Source organism: Carlito syrichta, unplaced genomic scaffold (genome assembly GCF_000164805.1).
Source record: "Carlito syrichta isolate Samal-C Ts95f unplaced genomic scaffold, Tarsius_syrichta-2.0.1 Scaffold307204, whole genome shotgun sequence".
Classification (NCBI taxonomy): Eukaryota; Metazoa; Chordata; class Mammalia; order Primates; family Tarsiidae; genus Carlito; species Carlito syrichta.
Window position 1 is genome coordinate 183,454 of NW_007251300.1, and position 23,769 is coordinate 207,222.

The 23,769-nt window shown below is 37.0% G+C and overlaps 1 protein-coding gene across 1 annotated transcript in view; it reads left to right on the forward strand.

The window, feature by feature from the left end:
* The window catches only part of HCFC2 (host cell factor C2), a 41,794-nt gene extending 20,083 nt beyond the window's left edge, over positions 1-21,711 (forward strand). The window contains exons 8-15 of the mRNA XM_008064124.1: positions 4,222-4,389; positions 4,893-4,945; positions 9,418-9,595; positions 14,475-14,678; positions 15,307-15,380; positions 17,282-17,419; positions 20,423-20,608; positions 21,214-21,711. Coding sequence (XP_008062315.1) covers positions 4,222-4,389; positions 4,893-4,945; positions 9,418-9,595; positions 14,475-14,678; positions 15,307-15,380; positions 17,282-17,419; positions 20,423-20,608; positions 21,214-21,528 — 1,316 coding nt within the window. The 3' untranslated portion in view covers positions 21,529-21,711. The remainder of the gene's footprint in view (positions 1-4,221; positions 4,390-4,892; positions 4,946-9,417; positions 9,596-14,474; positions 14,679-15,306; positions 15,381-17,281; positions 17,420-20,422; positions 20,609-21,213) is intronic.
* The last annotated feature ends 2,058 nt before the right edge of the window (positions 21,712-23,769 follow it).

Genomic DNA, 23,769 nt, shown 5'->3' on the forward strand with positions numbered 1-23,769 from the left:
CCACTCTCGAGGAACTCACAGCCTTAGAGGGTGTCAGGGCAGGGAGATAACGAACAATGCTCAAACGAATGAAGAGCATGAGCTCAGATTCTGGGAAGCGTGTGAAGATGCGAGGCAGTAGTGGGAAGCCCTGGGAATGGGATGGGGGCTGCTTTAGAGGGATGGTCTGAAAAGGTGGTCTGTGATGAGGGGGCGTATAGGATGCGATTCAAATGGTGAGAAGGAGGTAGAAGGGAACAGTAGATCCAGGAACTCTGAGATGGGCATACTTGGCATGTTTGCCAACAGATTTGAGCTGCGTAAACAAAGAGGAGAGTATAGGCATGGAGGTTAGAGAAGTGACCGTGGGACAGATATACAGGATCTTGACTATCATGGTAGTTTGTTATTTTTATTTATTTATTTTTTAGAGACAGGGTTCTGCTCTGTTGCACAGGCTAGAGTGCATTGGTGAGATCATGGCTCATGGGAAGCCTCAAACTCCTGGGTGATCCTCCCGCCTCAGCCTCCTGAGTAGCTGGGACTGCAGGCACACACTACCACACCTGGCTAATTTTTTTCCATTTTTGTAGAAATGGAGTTTCACTATGTTTCCCAGGCTGGTCTTGAACTCCTGGCCTCAAGAGATTCTCCTGCCTTGACCTCCCAGTGTTTACTGGGATTACAAGCATAAACCACAGTACCTGGCTAGTTTATTTTTAAAGCACAGTTATAAGTTATCTGTAAGTTTGATGGAGAGATGTGACATGATCTCATGTACATTCTGAAATGGCCACTGGCAGTTGTGTGGAAAGTAAATTCAGGATGTATTTTGGGGTTCTTATTGACAGAACTGGCTGATTAATTGGTTGTGACAGATGGTAGGAAAGAATGGAGGGTGGTAGAGTTTTTAGCTTGAATAATTTACTGCAGTGGGGAAGTCTGGGAGAAACAGCATGTGGAGAAAATTAAGAGTTCCACTTTGACCACACTAAGTGTGAAATAAGATCAACTAGGCAGTTGAATAAATAAATATCTGGAGGCTAGTAGAGAAATTAGATCTGGAAACATAATTTGTGATGTCACATGAGAAAATCAGATTATAAACTTTTTGTAAGCTCTCAATAGAAAACTTAGAAAGAGGTAGTAAGTGCCTGTAGTTCTGGCTACTTGGAAGGCTGAGGTGGAAGGATTGCCAGAGCCCAGCAGGTCGATGCTAGGGTGGCCGTGAGTGTGCCACGGCACTCTAGCCTGGGCAACAGAGTGAGACTCCAACTCAAAAAAAAAAGAAAAAAAGAAAACTTAGAAAGATACACACCAAAGTATTATCTGAGAGCTGAGACTATACCTTTTCTTCAAAGCTTTTCTCTCTTATCTGTATTTTCTAGAGTAGAATATATTGCTTTTATAGTGTAAAAACAATTTAATGTTAAAATTAAGATAACTGAAGAAATAGTGAATGGAACAACTAAATTAGAGACGAAATGCTTTCTTTTGAAAAAGAACATACTAGCAAGCAGAAAAGAAATAGACAATTCAACATGTGACTCATATTTGAAGTTGGGAATTATTAACTGAAGTCCAGAATAAACTTTAGTCTCTGAAATTGGATGAAAAGTGTATGTCTGAATTTTTGTCTGTAGGAATTTGATTATTTTAAGCAGATTACTTAAGGGATCTGTGATTTAAAAAGATCAAAAGACCATTGGATCTGAATGACCAGTTTTTTCATAAACCTTTTTGTAAAAGACTTTAGACACCAACATCCATCTAAAAATAATCATAGCCACTATCATAAGGGCAACATTTAGATAAGTTAGCATCAATTTTGGTAGGGGGGTGGAGGCGCTTCATCTTGCCTTCTTTTTTTTACAGTTAGTTAAACTTTGTACATTTGATAACATTGAAAAGAGTAACAATTCCATGGGGCATTTTATGAAAGATAGCAGCTCTTTGCTCCCCTTTGCCACATTTCCTTGCTTTGTAAGCATCTGTTCTAAACTCTGTTAAATGATTCTTTGAATATTTACTTATCGCATTATCACATGCATGTATTGTTTCTTTGATTTTTAAAAATTTTCAGTTTAGGCATAATATGCTCACTTTCTACTGTAGAAGTTCAGGATTTATCTCTCACACCAATTCTCGCCTCTCTCTCATATATCTTCCCTACTTGCCATTCTCTCAATATGTTGACTCCATAATTTTGTTAGATGGGTATTCACTGTTTATATTATGACTAGTCACAGTTGAACCTTCCTTGCACAATTTTTTATTTGCCATTGTGTAAAAATTGTCAATTTTATTGGTTTGTTTTAGATTTGTATGTGTTTACCATTGATTCAATCTGTACTCTCTATTATTTGTTTAAATCTTCTCTCATTATGGTTAGATGCATCAGATATTCTATCAAATTTCATCATCTTGAAGAAAACTCTCCTGCTCCAATCTGGGATGGTTGCCCTCTACAAATCAAGCACAGCTATCATCCTGGAGTCTCCATCATCTTCCTGGGGGATATCTTTTGCCTCGCACCTGTGCCAGATTCCCTGTTTTTGGATCCCATATTTTTCTTTTTCTTAGTTTACTTTCTCATTTTTTTGTGGAGCACATCCCAGGAAAAGGGTGCATAGGTGATATATTTATTTTTGAGATCTTGCATTGTTTGGAAATGTATTCAGTCTTTCTTCACACTTAATTGGCACTTTGGATGGAAATAGAATTCTACATTGGAAATCATTACCCTTCAGAATTTTGAAAGTATTATTGTATTCAAATTTCCAGTGTTTTTGCTGTGAAATCCAAACCACTTCTGATTTTTGGTCCTTTTGAATGTGACCTTTTTTCTTCCCCTTTCTCTGAAATTTTTTAGGATTTTTCTTATCCCCACTGTTTTTAAATTTCATGACGGTGTGCTTTCTTGCGTGTCTCTTTTCAATCCATTGTGCTGAGTACTCAGTGGGCCTTTTAGTTTAAAAACTCATGTTCTTCAGTTCTGAGAAATTTTCCTGATTCATTTTATTGATTTGCATTCTTTTGTTGTCTCTGTTTTTTCTTCATGTGACTTTTATTATGTGGAGGCTATACCTCCTGGACTTCTCTTCTTATCATCTGCTTTTGTTCAGGTCTGGGCTGCCTTAATTTAAGAAACATAAATAAACCAGCATAGAGGAATTTTCATGAGAGTAGTTGAAGGAACTAGGCTTAATTATCTTCTAAAACACAGCCATCAATTTTTTTCCTGTGAAGGACCAGATCGTAAATGTTTTCGACTTTGTAGGGCATATGGTCTCTGTAGTGACTATTCAGCTTTGCATGAAAGCAGCCATAGACAATACATAAACAAATGAGCTTATATGTGTTTCAGTAAAACTTAATTTACAAAAACAGGCATGGGCTGAGTCTGGATTATGGGCCACAGTTTATTGACTACTGTTCTAAAGATACATATTAAAAAATTAGGTAGATGTTAGACTTGTTTAATAAGGATGAGTGATAGGCTTATAGATTTCAACTCACTAGAAGAGTAACTTTTCTTATGTCACTGTCCAAGGATGGAATAGACTGCCTCTGAGTTGTGAATTCCCTGATATGGTAGGTATACAAAAAGAAAAAGAAGACAAGGGTATTGTAGAAATAATTTCAGGTCCTTTATTTTCAGCTATAAGAGTCAGTGATTGCTATTTGTTTTGCAAACGGTGGTGCTGTCTTACATCAAGGTAATTACATGTTTTGGGTAGTACACATCTTGAAAAGAAGATATTAATCTCAGAGAAGTTATATTTTTCCAAAATATTATGTCCAAGTCACATTTACTAACATTAACAGAATTTCTAGCATGTATATTCTTGGTTGAAAATTGGCTCATAAAAATGAAAATGTTAGAACTTCTAAAGAAGATAAAATAATGTAGCTATAACTCTATAATACTTGGCTCCTCCCTCATTCCCCCTAGGATTAAACACTTTTCTGAATCTCGATGACTCAGGTAGTTTGGTACTAGATTATTTTGTTTGTAGATTTGTTTGTATAAGGAGCTGCATGAGTAAATAGAATCAGAATCCCATACTTTTTTCATTTGATCTACTATTGCTGTGTTTATCTGAATAAACTTTCCTTCTCTTGGCAAACAGATGAAATATTTGTTGCTGATGTTTTCAAAGCTCTAGTTCACACAAACTATATAGGCAAACTATTGATGCGCTTGAAACTTAAATATATAATGTCATTATTGTTCTTTAGAGAAACCACCAGCACCATCACAAGTACAGCTGATCAAAGCCACTACCAACTCTTTTCAAGTCAAGTGGGACGAAGTGCCCACAGTTGAGGGCTATCTTCTGCAGCTGAACACAGACCTGCCATACCAAGCTATGTCATCAGAGTCTTCAGCAGCTCCAAATATGCAAGGTAACAGACTGTTCACACTTAGAGAAAGTGTGTATACTCATACTTTTTAAAAAATATACTGCCGAAAAGTCTGTTCTTAAGCTTTGTATAAGAAATTTTATGTTAGGTGCATGCCTGGTAAATCACAAATGTTAAGTTTCAGCTTTGAACTTGGTAGAACATATAGATATGTGGGATAGATTGTTCTTCTACAGTTCATTTTTTATGTGCTTTCTTAATTTAATATATTATTTGACTTTAGTAGATGGTTTTAACTCATTTTCATTAATAATTCAGCTTTTTTCAAACATATTTGTAACTAAATAGGCACTTCAAAAGTAAAAGCAAATTTCATTTTGCACATTCTTTCAAAAGGATTTCAATCAATGTAAGAAAACATATAAAATTTGATAAAGGAATTACTTTTTTAAACTCTAATATGTAACTTTAAAAAGATTTGATTATAATATATTTTATTGAAGGTAATTAAGGCATATCATCCTGAACCTTTCTCATTTCTACAGGAGTCAGGATGGACCCTCACAGACAAGGCAGTAACAGCATCATTCCTAACAGTGTAAGTTTAAAAAATGTATTATGGTAAATGAATGTTTATGGTTATAGTCTCAATTTTCATTTATATTTTTAGCCAATTACTCTAAAAAACAAGTCTTTACCCCTAGTTACAGATCATAATCATTGCTGAGATAAACAAACAAACAAACACAGATCCCAAGTCCTTGCCCAGATCTAGTAAAGCAGAATCTTTAGGACAATGCCAGACAGCTCTGCTTCATTGGAACTTTCACAGATCATTGTGACAGAAGCCTGAACTGAAAACCCCTGTCCAAGAAAAACCTCACTTTGTTACACTCAGCATTAGACTAATCCATTATAAATTATATTTATGTATACTTATATTTTGTCATTTCTAAATGTCACACACTTATTTTAAACATCTAACGATGTATTTTAAAATGTGTATGAAATGTATTCCTTATATGTATTTTGTTTACCAAAGAGTATCATTTGCTGAACTGAATACCTGTGTATGTGAGGCTATTTCTTGGTTATGAAGTGCTTTACAGCAGGTCTTTGTGCAGATTAATGAATATGCTTACTAAGGTTTCATTATTTTTATCTGGAAAATTGCTGTCTGTATCAATAGGCTGTTTTCAAGGAAAGTGATATAGAATATGCTCAGATGTCCTGAAGGTGACTGAGGCCCAGTAATAGGTAGGAAAGGCATGCCAGGAAGTATGTCATGACACTCTTACAGTATGTCAGGAAGGAGGTTACAAGCAAAGCTCATAGTTTCTTTTGTATTTAGCCTGTCATGTGAGACATAGTATATTTATATGTATAAATATATTGTATTTGGATTATATATTATATGTGTATCACAAGTTTAGATAGTACCATAAGGCTTATGATGAAGAGCAATAGTTTCTTGCCCTGTCCCTCCCTGTTCTTGATTCTTGCTTCCTCGAAGCAACTATTTTCAACTGTGATAGCTTTCTTTCTATGTATATTTCTTCCTCAGTATCTGCCAGGCATTAGTTCCAGCACCGTCCCCCATACCCCATACCCAAGTCCCATAGTTGACCCTGTGTAACTTGCAGATAATGAAAACTTAACTTTTTTAGTTTTTGTATCCTATGAATACTGTATTTTCCATCTGCATTTGGTTGGGGATGTGGAACACACAGATATGGAGGACCAACTGTATTTATGGGGGAAAAAATCCACATAGAAGTGAGCCCACATGGTTCAAATCCATGTTGTTCAAGAGTCAGATGTACTTCTAAATATCTTGACCATCTACTTTTGGGTCATCAATAATGGAAGATGAAAATTTGATGATCTTTTATAATATTGTCTCATCCCCTCTTTTCCCCTTCCCACATCCTTCACATATTTTTAGTTGATTTATGATTTGATATTTACAGTATGACAGTGAAATGTTCACAGGTATGCCATGTAGTCTGCTATAAGCATTGTTCCTTTCTCATACAACTTTGTTTTTCCTGGCATTAACTGCCTCACCTTTTCGCTTGCTTAGTTTTCTTCTTGCACATCATTAATTCATACTCAGATTCTCCAACAAAATTATAACACTTCTTTTTAAAACATCCAGGCACATAAGGTAGTTTATTTTTCTCCCCCTTAGACATCCCTCTTGGAGCGCCCCCGCCCCCACCCCCGCATCCTCATGCTCTGGTCTGCCCTGGTTCTTCTCTAGGCCTGCCGCACAGTTGTCAACTTGGAACTTCCATCTGTTCCATGTTAGGAATTTCCTTTATGTCTTTCCTGAGTTACAGCCCATGTTTCTTGACCACGTTTCTTTCTTTTTCTTGCTTTTCTTCATTTTGTTGCTTCACCTAGTTTCCTGAAAAATGGTTTATAAAAGATAAACTCTTTGATATCTTGCATATCTAAAATGTCTTTGGTGTATTCACATTCAACTGACAGTTTGGCTGGTTTATAGAGTCCCATATTGAATGTTTTCCCTCAGAAATGTACAGGCAGTTTTCTGGCATTCAGTGTTGCTGTTGAGAAGTCAGATGCTACCTGGATTTCTAGTCCTTTACATGTGACCTTTTCTTTCTTTTTATCCCCAGAATTCTGAAGTTTCGGCCGTGATGTGCCTTAGGGTGTAGACCTTCATTTGTTGGACTGTGTCCACTCAGTGGACCTCATTGTTCTGGAAATCATCACTGATGATTTCTCCCTCCATTTTCTCTCAGTTTTGCAACTCCTGCTGGTGGTTCTTCTGGACAGTCCTCTGCTTTTGGTTATCTGCTATTTTCTCTTTCTGTCTATTTTACTTTCCGAGAAATCTCTTCATTTTATATTACGAATTCTCTGCCTGATTTTTAAATGTATTCAACCACATTTTGAATTTCCAAAAGCCCAATCTTATTCTCTTTAGTTCTGTTGTAGCCTCTTATTCTTGGTTAATAAATACAATATCTTCCCTTATCTCTTCAAGAATTATACTTTTTTTAAAATTTGGAGTTTTATTCTGCTTTTTGCAATATTTCTTTTTTTTTTTTGAGTTGGAGTCTCACTCTGTTGCCCAGACTGGAGTGCAGTGGCCGCTCCCGGCCACCATGGCCTCGACCTGCTGGGCTCCAGCGATCCTTCCACCTCAGCCTTCCAAGTAGCTGGAATTACAGGCATGCGCTACCACGCCCGGCTGATTTTTTGACTTATTGTAGAGATGAGGTCTCGCCGCCCAGGCGGGTCTCGAACCCGCGGGCTCAGGCAATCCACTCACCTCAGCCTCCCAAAGGCGCGAGATTACAGGCTGAGCCACCGAGCCCGGCTTGCAATATTTCTTTTTTAATATTTTAATTTGTTTTGAACTTGGACTTTCACATTAGAGGCTGTAATAAAATGTCTGATGATGCTTGGCTATTCTTTCATGTTGAAAGTGAGGCTTTAAAAAGGAGCATGAGGGACCAGTCACAGTAGCTCATGCCTGTAATTCTAGCACTTTGGGAGGTCCAGGCAGGAGGATTGCCTGAGCCCAGTGGTTCGAGACCTGCCTGGGCAACTTGGTGAGACCTCGTCTCTACAATAAATCAAAAAATTAGCTGGGCATGGTAGCATGTGCCTGTAGTTCCGGCTACTTGGAAGGCTGAGACAGAAGGATCGCTGGAGCCCAGCAGGTCAATACCGAGGTGGCTATGAGTGTGCCGCTGCACTCCATCCTGGGCGACAGAGTGAGACTCTAACTCAAAAAAAAAAAAAAAGAATAGGGGAGAGGACTCTCTCTGGCCTCAGGTGCTGGGAGAACAGAGTGAGGGTGTCAACACCTCTTAAACAGGCTTCTGTGTGCCACGCTTCCAGCATGTTCTTGCACTCTGCGCCTTCGCCACCCCAGCACCATAGGCCTTCCCGGGCCCTGGGGCACAAGCAGGTCGCATCTGAGTGATTTTCCACTTAGCAGAAGGTTCTTGGCTCCCAGCTCTTTCTGTTTTACATCTTATCTACTAATGTCTCTTCTCTCATTCTTTCCTTAAAAGTTTATACAACCAGGCTGGGCGGCTCAGCCTGTAATCCCGCGCCTTTGGGAGGCTGAGGTGAGTGGATTGCCTGAGCCCGCGGGTTCGAGACCCGCCTGGGCGGCGAGACCTCATCTCTACAATAAATGAAAAAATCAGCCGGGCGTGGTAGCGCATGCCTGTAATTCCAGCTACTGGGAAGGCTGAGGCGGAAGGATCGCCGGAGCCCAGCAAGTCGAGGCTGCGGTGGCCGGGAGCGGCCACTGCACTCCAGTCTGGGTGACAGAGTGAGACTCCAACTCAAAAAAAAAACAAAAAACAAGAAGGCAAAGAAAAAATGTAATTAGGAAGACTCTTATACAAAATGTTTTATGGTAAAGAATAATGATATTTATATAAATGGAATCTTTATATGGAAAACCCAGTCATACAGAATAATTTATTTGCTTGAAAGTTCCAGAAAACAGATTTTACTTTTAGGCATCCTCAGATTTTTAGTATATGTCTGAGCTTTGGGAAAATTTGACCGGAGGCTGGGTGCCGTGGCTCGCTCCCGTAATCCTCAGCACTTTGGGAGACTGAAACAGAAGGATTGCTTGAGCCCAGGAATTCAAGACCAGCCTGAGCAGTATAGTGAAACCCTGCATCTAAGAAGAAAATTTGAGCAAATGTTAAACTCAGTTGTTTTAGTGTTCTCCCTTTTGTTACATGTGTATTTATTTGTAATACTAACTACCACTTTTTAAAATGTAGATTTTGTTTTCCCTCCATACAGTCTCCCTTTCCTCTTCAAAACTAGTCTTTTGAGCATAGAGACTAGGTGAAAAAAAATTCTTTTCTTAAAATTACTTTCTTAAAAGTTGTTGTAAAATTTAAGGATAATCCTATAGACATTAAGGATATAACTGTTAAGTGTTTTATATTTTGGCAAACTTATTTTCAAAAGCATCTAAATTGTAAATTATTTTGCTTTTTTTTACATGTATTTCTATTTCATGGAATATTGCTTTCTACAATAATTGATTTTTTTTTCTTGTAGATCAGTGATACAGTAAACAGTGCAAAAACTGACCATACAGCCATGAAAGAAACTTTAATGAAACACAAACCAGACTTTAAAGCATTGACGGATTCTAATGCGATTTTGCATTCCTCTTTGGCATCTAATGCTTCTAATCACAATAGTTGTGTGGTGGATATGCTAAGGAAAAATGAAGGTATAAGGATGACATTTTATTTTTTAAATATATTTTGACTTTTTAATTTTAAATATATGGGATACACTTCAGGGTTAGGTGTACAAATGATCATTCTGCAGATACCCCTGTTGGTGAGGTGTGCCCCACGCTCCCCTAGCAGTTTCCCACTGCTGCCATTCCTGCCCCCGTCCTCCCCTGGCAGTTTCCTACGACTGTCAATCCCTTTCTTATAGTATTACGGTCTGCTTGTTTCTGTGATAGATCACTCAGTACTATAACCTCGAAGTCCATCCAAGTTGCTGCACAGTTCATAATTTTGTCCTTCTTTATGGTTGCATAATATTCCATCATGTATATGTATCACATTTTTTTAATCCAGTCCTCTTTATTCTTTATTCTTTTTTTTTTTTTTTTTTTTGAGTTGGAGTCTCGCTCTGTCGCCCACACTGGAGTGCAGTGGCCACTCCTGGCCACCGCAGCCTCGACCTGCTGGGCTCCAGTGATCCTTCCACCTCAGCCTTCCGAGTAGCTGGAACTACAGGCGCGCACTACCACACCTGGCTAATTTTTTATTTGTTGTAGAGATGAGGTCTCGTCAAGTTGCCCAGGTGGGTCTCGAACCCTTGGGCTCAGGCAGTCCTTTCACCTCGGTCTCCCAAAGTGCTGGGATGACAGGCTGAGCCACCGAGCCCGGCCTCCAGCCCTCTTTTGATGGGCAGCACGGTTGGTTCCATATTTTTGCCATTGTGCATAAACATGCATGTGCAGATATCTTTTCCATAGAGTGATTTGAGTTCCTCTGGGTATATTCCCAGTAGGGGGGTTGCGGGGTCATATGGGATTGCAGGGTCCTAGATCTTTGAGGAATCGCCACCCTGGTTTCCACAGAGGCTGTACTGGTTTGCACCCCCACCCGCAGTGGAGAAGCGTCCCCTTTTCACCGCATCCCCTCCAGCATCTGTTGTTCTTTGAGTTATTGATGGTGACCAAGGAATGGCATTTCAGACTCAAGTTTTTTGTAAAATTGGTAGGGAGTTTTAGAGTCATTGAAAAAGTAAGTGTTGTACAGGTTTTTGGTTTTTTCCCCTTTTTTTTTAAAAGCAGGATAAATGAGTAGCTTTATTTAACAAAGAATAGTACACTCTCAAGAGTGGAGAGTGGGCAGAAACAGCCTACCATGTTGTACATTTTTGATCCATTTTCCTAATAATAAATACCTACCATATTGAAGCTAGCTAGAATGATATCAAAATTCCAAGTAAGCGCTTATCTGACTATTAATGATTATTTATGAGTTAAAGAATTTAAGTGGAGCAAATTCTTATATGACATTTGTGGTTTGACACTGTGTTAGTGTCATTATCCCATTACACTATTTTATTTTCTTAGCACTTTTCACTACCTGAAATTATTTATTTTGGGCAGGGATTATTTTCTGTCTTGTTTACTTCTATATTCCCAGCACCTAGATTCGTGCTAAATAGTATTAACTTAGTAAATATTTGTTTAGCAAATACCTGTTATTCTTAGAGAGTTCACTTTTGAGAATTGCTGATTAGCTCCCTATCTTAATGAGATAGCTTATAATTTGGTGATACTTATAGTTGACTATTCTCATGCCATTTGAGATATAGTAAGCATTGCCTCTGGTTTTAATAACTAAAGTATTTTATAAATCTCATTCTGATATATCCCTGACAAAGGAACATGACTGTAGTTTTCATTTGAAAAAATTATGACAGCTGATGTAAATCTAATTCCATTTCAGTGATTCAAACTTAATAAGATGAATAACTTGGTAAGATGAATATTCTTTTTATTTTCATTTTTCTTTGTATGTTTCAAATAAAATTATTTAAGGAAAATAATTTCCTATAATTTTTCTCCTTTCATTACTTGCGGAAGAAGAGAGCTCTCTTTCTCTTTTTTTTTTTTAAACAACAATGAGTCACCCCTTCAGATCCCCTCCCACTGTGGGAGCTTTTCTGTTTTCTCAATAAATCCTACTTTCTCACCTTAAAACAACAACAACAACAAGGTCTCATCATGTTGCCCAGGCTGGATTTAAACTCCTGGGCTCAAGCAATCCACCTGCCCCAGCCTCCCATGTAGCTGGGACTAAAAGCCTGCCACTCTCCCCGTGAAACTCTTTTGTTTCACTGGCTTTCCAATATAAGAGAATCATTTAGTCATAACTATTTTTTTTTTTTTTTTGAGTTGGAGTCTCATTCTGTTGCCCAGACTGGAGTGCAGTGGCATGCTCACAGCGACCACACCCTCAACCTGCTTGGCTCAGGCAATACTTCTGCCCCAGCCTTCCAAACAGTTGGAACTACAGGCATGTGCCACCATCCTCAGCTAATTTTTGGTTTATTGTAGAGACGAGGTCTTGCCAAGTTGCCCAGTCTGGTCTCAAACCCTGGGCTCAGGCAAGCCTCTTGCCTTGGCCTCCCAAAGTGCTGGGATTATTACAAACTTGAGCCACCATGCCCAACCTTAGTCATAACTATTAAAGCTTGCTCTTGGACTTCAATTCAAATTTCGTTCTAATAGTGATCTTCTATATATTTAACTTACAAAGAAATTTATACTCTGAAAACAAATATGAGCTTTAAGATTTCAGAATCTTAATGCACTCTAAATCCTACATTGTAAGGTAGTTTGAATAAGATTAGTAGTAGGCACATGGGAAAATCAGAGTGGTTGGACAGTGATAATTTCTGGCACATCAACCATTTGAATGTGTCACTGACTGGCAACTCAGTCCCAGGTTAGCAGGAAGAATTTGACTTTTCTTCTGCAGGTCTGAGTAGCTATTGAACAGTATGTTCAAAAAGTGGAGGAGCCGCATGATTAGTTTTAATTTAGTTTTGTGGGGTTTTTTTCCTGAAAAAGTACTCTGGCCTCACCATCAGGAAGAGCTATAGTATAGGAAATGATTGGGAGACTTTTTAGGGATTCTTTTAGGACTCTAGGAGATGCCTAGAGACTAAAGCAGTAGGTAAGATGGAAAGAAGATAATACATCATTTAAGAGACTTTTAGAAAGTTGCGTCTCTTAGACTTGGCATCTGGTTGGATATATTAAATAAAAATGAGTTGACTATGACTCCCAGTTTTTTGGGTTGTAAATCAGAATGGATGATGATATTTTTTGTCAAGATAGGAAATACAGGAGCAAGAGCAAATTTGGGGAAAGATAGGTTCAACTTTGAACTTACTGTTTTTAAGGGATTTGAAGAACATATTAGTAAAGGTTTCTAATGGGTAGTTGTATATGTAGGTCTGGAGTCTAGGAGGCAGTCTTAGGCTAGAAACATAAGCTTAAAAATTAAGAGTATTGGCAGGGCTTGGTGGCTCAGCCTGTAATCCCATCACTTTGGGAGGCCGAGGCAAGTGGATTGCCTGAGCCCACGGGTTCAAGACCAGCCTGGGCAATGTGGTGAGACTTCGTCTCTACAATAAATCAAAATAAGCCAGATGTGGTAGCATGCACCTGTAGTTACGGCTACTGGGAAGGCTGAGGCGGAAGGATCACCTGAACCCAGCAGGTTGATGCTGGGGTGGCTATGAGCATGCCACTACACTCCAGCCTGGGGGACAGAGTGAAACTCCGACTCAGAAAAATAAAAAATTAAGAGTATCTGAAATGTAAGCTTCACAAGAGCAAGAATCTTGTTGACTTGTTCACTGCGAGATTCCCAGCATCTAGCACAGTGCCTACGACATATATATTTGAGGGACAGTTGATTCCCGAATGGTATTTAAAGCACCGGACAAATATGTAAAGAGAGAAAAGAAGAAGGAACACTGGCATCTAGACAGACATTTGAAGAAGAAAAGCCAATTAAAGAGAGACTGAGAAGAGGCTCATAGAGGGTTAGGAAAAGAAAAAAGACTGGCATTTTTTCCCCTCTATTGTAGGCATCACAATTTGTAACCGTACATTTACTTGCGTATGAATATCTCTCTACCATATGACTGTAAGTTCATGAAACATGAGCCATGCCTGTCTTATTTCACCATCATAGAAACCCACACAATAACTGATAGATAGTAAGTCTTCAATGTTATGGAATGAATGAATCTAAGTCATAGGAAGCAACAGCTTCAGAAAGGAGTACGTGGTCCACATTGTTTACATTGCAAAAAAAGTCAAGTAAATGAAAATTGAAAAGTACATCCTAGAAATTGCTGGTGTTTTTCAGAGCCACTTCGTTAGAGTAGTGCACGAGAAACCACATCTTGAGGAAGGTTAAGGAAGTAGAAATTGCCCTGAAGGGAATCAGCTAGGGGAGATGGCAATTTGAGGGGACTTGTTGGGTCAAGGAAGATGCATGTTGTTTGCTTCAGAGATTTGATAATTTTTATGGGCTGAGGGCTAAAAGCTATCTACGAATCTGAAAACGCTGAAGAGAAAGTAATGGTTGATGAATGAGAGTCCCAAAACATGGGGGAAGGAATGGAACCAAGAGCACAAGAGGACAAACTAAGCTTCCTTGGGAGAGAGGTCAGCAAATCCTCTGAAGAGGAGGCGGAAACAGGGAGAATGGGCATAGTCATAAATACATTTCTAGTTTAGGGTAGAAGAAGGCAGAAAATGGAGGGAATTCATGCCTAGTGACTTCTTTTTTTTTTTTTTCTTCCTAAAATGGAAGGCAAGGCCATAATCTATGATTTAGTAAAGAGTCAAGAACAATGGTTCAATGTTTAGAAAGAGGGAACTGAGAAGTTGGGTATTTTTATGCATATAATACACTTTATTTTTCTAAACATTTTATGCATAATGGCTAATTCACACTAATGGCATTTGCTTTGTTCATATATGATTTTAAAATTGAGGGTACCAAGTATCTGCAGGTATTATATGAATAATTGACCTTTTCCTTTTATTTTAGGTCCTCACACTTCAGCAAATGTAGGTGTTCTAAGTAGTTGCCTGGACGTAAGAACAGTAATTCCTGAAACTTCTGCATCCAGTACTGTTTCCCGCGCACAAACTATGGTAACCCAGCAGACCATTAAAACTGAGTCATCCAGTACAAATGGGGCAGTTGTTAAAGATGAAACTTCACTCACAACAATCAGTACCAAATCTGAAGGTTTGAAATATGTTTCACGTACTGTATTTTGAACCATTTATGTATATAAATTCATCAAACTTATTTATCTTAGATGGGAGTTGCATTTCATCTTAAATTAAATCCTATATAAACAGATAAAGCATTTCAGTTAAAATCATTTTATAAAATATTCTCTGCTTTCTTACATAAAACTTTTAGCTTAGCACACACTATTGAAATACAGTCAGAATGTATCTTTCCCACTGAATAAATTTGGCAGACTTTTTTTTTTTTTACAAGATTGGTTCTAGGCTGTGGATTAATAATTCTTTCAGCTAGATTGATTTCTTGTTTTGTAAATTTTTATTCTTTTGCAATAGGAATTGTATTTTCCATCTTTGGTAAACAGTTTCTGAAATTTGAGCTAGTGATCTAACTAAAGTCATGACTTTATGAATTATTTTGAGTGAAAGAGTCCATATTATTAATTATTGTGAATAATAGTATAATACCCTCTGGCTATTTTTATTGTGGTAATATACACATAAAATTTATTATTTTAACCATTTTAAAGTGTACAGCTTGGTGCTATTAAACATTTATAAATTTTATTTTATAATTTATAAATTATATCCTAATGTGTCTGTTTGACTTGTTTAATTTTTAGTTGATGACATATGTGCACTGCCTGCAACTAAGATCAGCCGTATAGAGATGCATGTGGCAGCAATGCCATTTCCTGTAAGTACATGACCTGGTGATTATGCATGTTCACAGGTGGTTATGTGCTTTCAATGCTGAGCAACTTCTAAATAATTTCTAATAAGGTTCTCATGTCTCATTTAGTAACCAATTGTCTTACATTTAGAAATAAATAATTGAATAGGAAAATGTTCACAGTATAATGTTTAGTGAAAAAAGCTGAATCAAAAAAATAGCATATATGCCGTGTTCTTAATTTTGTTTAAAAAAACATGCAGTACATATGTTTATCCTCTCACATGCACCCACTCATATCCAACATCAAAATGCTGCATGACTCTCCATGTGTAGGGCCACAGATAATTTTTACTTCTTTATGCTTTCTATATTTTTCTATAATGAAATTTTACTTCTGTAACCAGAATTATGTATATATGTACATATGCATATATATGTAAATTACATTGATGGTTAAAAAATAAGATGTGTTTGTAACATAAAACTTGGACTGCTCTGTTGCTAGCTACTTACTAGGAGCACAATAGAATATTGCAATATTGGGTTGACATACATGTAAGGTTGCCCGATAAGCTCTTATATTGGGTTGCTTATGAAAGGCCAAAACTGGTCTGTATGGCACCAAACTTAAAATGCCAGGAAAGTACCTTACAAATACACCAGGATTGTCTTAATTAGATAAATAAATGTAAGGATAGTACATATGTATATATACTTTCTGGGGTTTTTTTTAGTTATTAGTCATTTCAACTTTATTGCTATGAGCAGTTTTTATTTGACCTAATAGTTACCTTTTAGAATCTTTAAGCATTGCCTATAGTTTTAAGTTTTCTTTCAAACATGATTTTATGGATTTTAATAATATATTTACCTTTATCAGCTTTCATCTTTCCAGAATGTTAAGTCCTGGTGTTCTTAGACTCTTCTCAGGGAAGGATTATTAAAATGAACTTTTTTTCTCTTGAATCTGTTTTGCGATGCATTAGCCAGAATCGTATTTGTTATCTCAGTCGGAGCTAGTTGTTTTATGAAAGTTGTTAGAGTTTTTACAACTTTAAAAAATGAAAGCAAATTTAAAGCTACTACTTTTTTTTTTTAATTTAAAAGACTCTTCTAGTTAGCTCACTTTGTCATGTGTGATAGCCTAAATAACAAAAAAATGTGAATTATAAGCATGTACCTCTGCTGTTATATATTTAAGACAGAAATAAATAACTGAAGTGCACATTTGTTTTGAGCTTCTGGAAACAGTGTCTCATTTATAAAGAAGATGGCTTAAAAAAGGTTAGTTCCAGGGATAAGTATAATTCACTTATCACTAAAAGTAGCTTAAGGTTGAGGAAGTTTATTTGTTTTAAAGCAGGGTAAAAAATGTAAAACTGTTTAATCTACTCCTCCTTAGTATATACTAAAGTATATTCAAATTGCATTTTAGTTTTGAACATTTTTTCTCCTTTTAGGTTTGGAGAATCACAGGTATTTCAAGTGCAGAGATCACTGAATTTTGCTAGTTGTTTCTGAATCTAAAAATCAGCCAGCTTGGAACGAATTTTTCTTTATTTGCTCCTTTTGGAGTAAGTTGTAATGTCACACTAAAGGAATTACATTTCTGAGAGTCTCTGAAATGACAGTGTTCTGTAAAACAGCTGGCGTTTTAACTTGTCACTGATTGGAAAGCATGCTAACTCCGGCAAGGCTGGTAGTACGGAGCCACTGACTTGGAGAATGCTCATCACTCCGGGTTGATTTGGCATCCCTGTCTCACTGTCAGTTACTTAATATGTTATTATTTACTGTGAGTTATTAATGTTGTTGTGTTTATCCATATACTACTTGTAGATCACTGCATGGACTTATTAAATCTTGGAATTGTTCATATACTCAAGAAGAGTCTTCATAAATTTTTATTTCTCTAAAATTAGAAAGAGACTCCTTCACATCCAGTGGCCACAATGAAAACAGGAGAACGACAATGGTGTGATGTGGGAATTTTTAAAAATAATACAGCTTTGGTGAGCCAGTTTTACTTGCTGCCAAAAGGGAAGCAAAGCATCTCAAAGGTAGCTATTGATACATGTTCTACACTGAGTCAAAAATTAGATTTTTCTCTACCAATAACTTGGAGAAGGAAAAAAAGCCAATAAGAATGAGTTTTGGACCAGGCTCGGTGGCTCAGCCTATAATCCCAGCACTTTGGGAGGCCAAGACAAGTGGAGTTCCTGAGCCCACTGGTTCAAGACCAGTCCGGGCAGCTTGGCAAGACCTCGTCTCTACAATAAATAAAAAATTAGCCAGGTGTGGTAGTACACACCTGTAGTTCTAGCTACTTGGAAGGCTGAGGCGGAAAAATCGCAGGAGCCCAGCAGGTCGACGCTGGGGTGACCATGCGTGTGCCACTGCACTCCATCCTGGGTGATGAAGTGAGACTCCAACTCAAAAATAAATAAATAAAATAAAAAAGAGAGTTTTTTGGGTTTTGTTTTTTTTTAAACAGCCCTCAGGCCACTTAAATGAGTGAAACTGGGATCTGTCCACAATGTGTGTAACTGAGAGTTCAATATACCAAGTTATCTTGTACTTTTTAAGGCTCTTTTTATAGACTGTATCACAAATATGTTATTTAAAAAAATCTTAAAGCCTTGTGCAGAGGAGCATGCCTGTGGTCCCAGTTACTTGGGATGCTGAGGCAGGAGGATCAGTTGAGCCCAAGAATTCGAGACTGTCATGTGTTATGATTGCCTGGTGAATAGCCACCACGTTCCAGCCTAGGCAACATAGCAAGATCTCATCACTTAAAATTAAAAAAAAATCTTATACATGATGAGCTGGGTTTTGAGTCATAAATAATCTAGTCTGACCAGCACAGGTAAGAATTTTTTGAAACATTTCTAATTTTTTTTTTTTTTGAGTTGGTGTCTCACTCTGTCACCCAGACTGGAGTGCAGTGGCCGCTCCCGGCCACTGCAGCCTCGACCTGCTGGGCTCCGGCGATCCTTCTGCCTCAGCCTTCCAAATAGCTGGAACTACAGGCACGCACTACCACACCCGGCTAATTTTTTTATTTTATTGTAGAGATGAGGTCTCGCCAAGTTGCCCAGGCAGGTCTCGAACCCGCAGGTTCAGGCAATCCACTCACCTCAGCCTCCCAAAGAACGGGATTACAGGCTGAGCCACTGAGCCTGGCTTAATTTTTTTTTTTTTTTTTTTGAGTCAGAGTCTTGCTGTGTCTCCCAGGCTGGAGTGCAGTGGCACGCTCACTGCTACCACAACCTCAACCTGCTGGACTCAGGCCATCCTTCTGCCTCAGTCTTCCAAACAGCTGGAACTATAGGCATGTGCCACCATTCCGGCTATTTATTTATTTATTTGTTGTAGAGATGAGGTCTCGCAATGTTGCCCAGGTTAGTCTTGAACCTGTGGGCTCAGGCAATCCTCTTGTCTCTGCCTCCCATACTGCTGGGATTACAGATGTGAGCCACTACATCCAGCTTCTCTAATTTTTTAAGCAGTGTGTTTAAATGAGAATGGAACACTTTATTCCTATTGAGAGTTTTTTTATTCCTGATTTTACAATTTAAAAAAATCTAAAAGCTATCGAATACAATCTAATTTTCCCTTGATTTTGAAACCTCTTAAAGAGGACTTTCTATATATATAAGCTATTGTATGTATATATATATATGTATATAAATAAGATATTAACCCTCTAAGAATTGTGAAGTAGATAATAGCTCCAAAACATATTGAAAATTTTTTTTTATGAGGTGGAGAATTTCTGAGAGAACTGCCAAGAAATAGATTCAGTTTGAATCTCCTTAAGATATGTCCAAATGAGGAATATATCATTTATCATTCTGTTTTAGTTTCTTTACTATTAACTTCTTTTTTTTCCCCAAATACTACAAATCATGACTTTTGGGGAATTTTTTTCCCTCTTTTAATTTTTATTTAAAAATTGGGGTACAATTCAGGGTTAGGTATGCAAATACTCACCATGCAGCTACTCTTTTCGATGAGGTGCACCCCCCGCTTCCCCAGGCAGATATTGACTACTGTCAATCCCACCTCCCCGCCCCCTCACCTCCCTCCCCACAGTTTCCCACCACTTTCAATCCTTTTCTTACTTTACTATTAACTTCTAATGACCTTCTTTTTTGTATTGATTTTTTCTAATTCCTGACAAAAATAGAAATTCTGGTTAATAATGTGAATTATGCCTACTGAAATTTTTTACATGTAGTTAGATTTCATTTATAAGGAAATTACCATATCTAAGGGTCTAGTAGCCACCTGATTTTTCTTAAAAGAAAAAAAGAGCCTAAAATTTAGAGTCAGTAAACTTGGATTTGAATCACTGGCTCCAGTACTCAACAGTATGACATTCGCAAGTCATTTGTTTAATGTCTCTTAGACTCAAGTTTCCTTGTCTATAAAATGGTGATGACTGTGAGAGTTAGGGAAAACATGTAAAATATGTACAAATTGTTTGAAAGTCATAAATGTTATTCTCTTCCTACGTAGAGCATGTAATCTAATTATTTAACATTTATTCAGTGTCTGCCGAATATTAATTTTAAAAAATACTCAATACAAAATATTAGTCATTTCTTTTCTGTCAAGCTTGCCTACCTTTCTCTTCCTGGCCTATTATTTGACAGTAATTTTGCTGAGATTTTTGCTCTAAGTTTTACAGAGGCATGCAGTAGTTGTTACTTTGTTTATACTAGTTGTCAATTTTTTTCGGTTTTCATATTGTTCATTTGTAGAATACTCTCACAATTCTCTTTATGATCAGTGGCTCTCAACTAGAAAGGGCAGTTTTCCTTGGGATGAGAATCAGGGTAAAATTTGGATAAGATTTATGGGTTTAATTGCTTCTGTGCTGGAGAGTTCATTCCATATGTGAGAGAGGAAAAGACGTGTAGAACTAGGACCTTAGAACAAACATAATTCACTCTTTAAAAGTTTTGCTGTTTAATGGAAATTAAATAATTTTAAAATGCTTAATCGTAATAAATGAGTTATTGCCTTTTCTTTGACTCTGTGTGTGTGTTACATTTTAGGTAGGAAATGCAGACGTCCCTGACTACAGTTTACTTAAGAAACAAGATCTTGTTCCAGGCACAGGATACAGATTCAGGGTTGCTGCAATCAATGGTTGTGGAATAGGCCCTTTCAGCAAAATCAGTGAATTTAAAACTTGTATTCCTGGTTTTCCTGGAGCTCCATCTGCAGTCAGAATTTCAAAGGTGAGATGTCAACTCAAGACTTGATGGTGATTTAAATTATTTGAAGCTTCATATGTGAAGTAAACTTTCAGTTCAAAATTCTTACTAGCATCTGATAAATGGAGAGGTATTTAAAGGAATGGATTACAAGTTTAAAAAATAATTTTTGCTAATTACTCATGATATTTTATAATATCAAATTTCAAGCAGAATTACAGCATCCAAATCACAGAAGGGCAGGGAAGTCCCATATGCTTTTTAAGTTGCTCCTTGTTATGGAACCAAAAAATTTGTGCTGGAGAATTTTAATAGAACACCAGAAACTGTATTATATTTTATCCAAAGTTCCTTAGAGGAGAAAACATCTGCTTCTAGGGAAGAAAAATTCCCTTTTTGGGGTATTACAGGCAAACATTTAAGCCAACCGTGTTTTTGAAAAGTGCGCATAAATTAAACATTGTAGAACCAATTAAAATAGGTTTTTAAAAATCAACAAAAACGATCTAACATCTAATGCAATTTAATGAAAATGAGCATTTTGTGCTCTAAAGATAGACTCAACATGATAAGTGATAATAGAGAAAAGCTAAGGGCCTTTACCTGTTTTTTTTCCCCCCCTCTGCAAGAATGTTGAGGGCATCCACCTTTCCTGGGAGCCTCCAACTTCACCTTCTGGAAATATTTTGGAATATTCGGCCTACTTGGCTATCCGCACAGCACAGATACAAGATAACCCAAGTCAGCTTGTGTTTATGAGGATTTACTGTGGTCTGAAGACATCATGTATTGTAACTGCTGGGCAACTTGCAAATGCACATATTGATTATACATCCAGGCCTGCCATTGTGTTCAGGATATCAGCAAAGAATGAAAAGGGATATGGACCAGCAACACAAGTTCGGTGGCTTCAAGGTAACAATAAGAAAGCACCTTTAAATTGATTTTTTTTTTTATTGAAGCTATTGTGCTGATAATTATTTATTAGTAACTGGTTATGAAGATTTGTCATTTAAAAAAGTATTCTCTGTATTTCTAGCAGTTATGAACTTGAGTTTGTAAATTGTTCTTAAAATGTATTTGCTCAATTCTAGATCCAAATAAAAACAGAAAAGAAGCAAAGACTCTCTGAAAATTAGTATATGGGTTCTTCCTTACAGGTATAGCTCTTTTATAAAGAAAAATTTTGAAATTAAGGTAAAAGCTAGAAAGCTTTATTACCCCAATATATTTTATAAAGGCTTTGTGACCCAGTCGTCCCGGAGTTGTTGAGATGACTCTGGTAACTGGCTGTGGTATACTCTGCTGCATCTCTACATTGTAAATGCCCTATCTTTAAGCACTCCCTCTATCTTTATTCCATATGAGCAGTGGTCCCTGAACAACTATCTTTTATTGGATGGTATTTATGATACTAATTTTAGTAGTCATTTGATTCCTTTGTTTACAACTAGCAGAGAACTTAGACATTTAAAAAGAAAGAGAGGCAACTTCAGAAACTCTGCTTTTGAATTTTTATTATTTTTTACTATTTTTCAAGAATCATGGTAAAATACAAAAAGAATAATGAATTTTCTTGATTCTTGCCTGATATATTTTTGGCCAAAGCACTTATCTGGCTCTCATTTTCCTCGTTAACAGAGGAGGGAGGTCGAAGAGTTTACCTTTAAGGTCCCTTTCAGCACTAAAATTGTGTATTTTCATTAGAAGTAAAGTATATTCCTGAACATTTCCATCTGTCTTAATGACTCTAACTTTGCTGTTGCTAAAATTAAAACCTTCAGTTTAATTTTCAAAATTAGTTATGTCCTCCTATTGCAGAAACAAGCACCTTAACAGGACACAAGTTTTGAAATCGTGTTTTAAACCTTTGTAAGATTTTTGTAAATGCTCTAAATGTTTTATTTTTGCATTGTTTTTACCTCAAAATTGTATAAACTTTTTTACAACAAAAATATAAGCATTAGACAGCTAACTCAGGTTTCATTACAACCTTAAAGATATAAATAGGCATTATGAACACTCTGCTACAGGGAACTTATAAACCTGTTAGGAATTTCATGGTTCCACTGCCTATTCACATCTGGAGTGAACATGCAGAGCAATAATTGCAGAGAAGCTATTTCAAACTAATAGCACAGGAACTGAGAGGCGTAGATCTGTCTTTTTTATACCACATAACCGGACGCCAGTTTAGGTTGCCTGAGTAGCTATGTCCTCAAATTTCATGTATAATACCCCCAGCAAAGATGGATTTAATTGTGTAGAATTGATATATATGTGTGTTCTAGTTACTAATTTAAAGTGTATAGAATATTTTAATATATGATTTTTGTAAAGAACTGGGATTTTTATACTACAGTATTTGTAATGAATGTGTCTCACTAATTAAGTTTCTCTTGAAGAAAATATGCAAGCTGTTAGACACATAATGAGTGGTTTCCAAACTCTAAAGATAAAATAAATGCACTACTGTGGTGTGGTTAGAATACCTTTTTTGTGGCTGTATGAATCTTTAATCTCTAAATGTGTATTTTACAAACCATGTTTACAAGGAGCTTCTCTGGTGTGTTATCCCAGCAGCGCCCTTGGTGAGAGCTTCGTTCTGCATGTGTTTAATTCATATGCTTTGCTTTTGGCATATGCTTGCTTTTTGCACTAGTAGAATTTTAACTGACCTCATTATTATGTGTGTAGTCATTTGTATAGCTTCTGTAATGTGTCTCATATAGGCTAAACAAATACTTAACCAAAGTTAAAATACATGGCAAGCAGTTTTGCACATATTAAATGCTAGGGTTTGTTGTGTATATGTGTGTGCTTAGTTATAAAAAGAATAAGAATGAAGTTATAATAAGTGTATGTTTCAAGACCAATTACTTTATCTATTTGCTTTAATAGAAAAAAAATCTGGCTTTTCCCCCTTCTTTTCTGCATTAATTAACAATTTGCATCATGAAGCACTTCTTTTAATGACAAGGAATAAGTTGATTTTAAGCAAAGGATAGAGTATGTGTTTGAGTGTGCACAGCTATACCTATTTAGTATTTGATTTAGTTTACTTTGTTTAAATGCCTCTATTTTCTAGATCAGAGGGTGAATATGAACCTGTGATTCTAACATATGACTTACTTTTTTAGAGGGAAGAGTGGTCTTTCTATGCCAAGGGATTTGTTAAAATAATA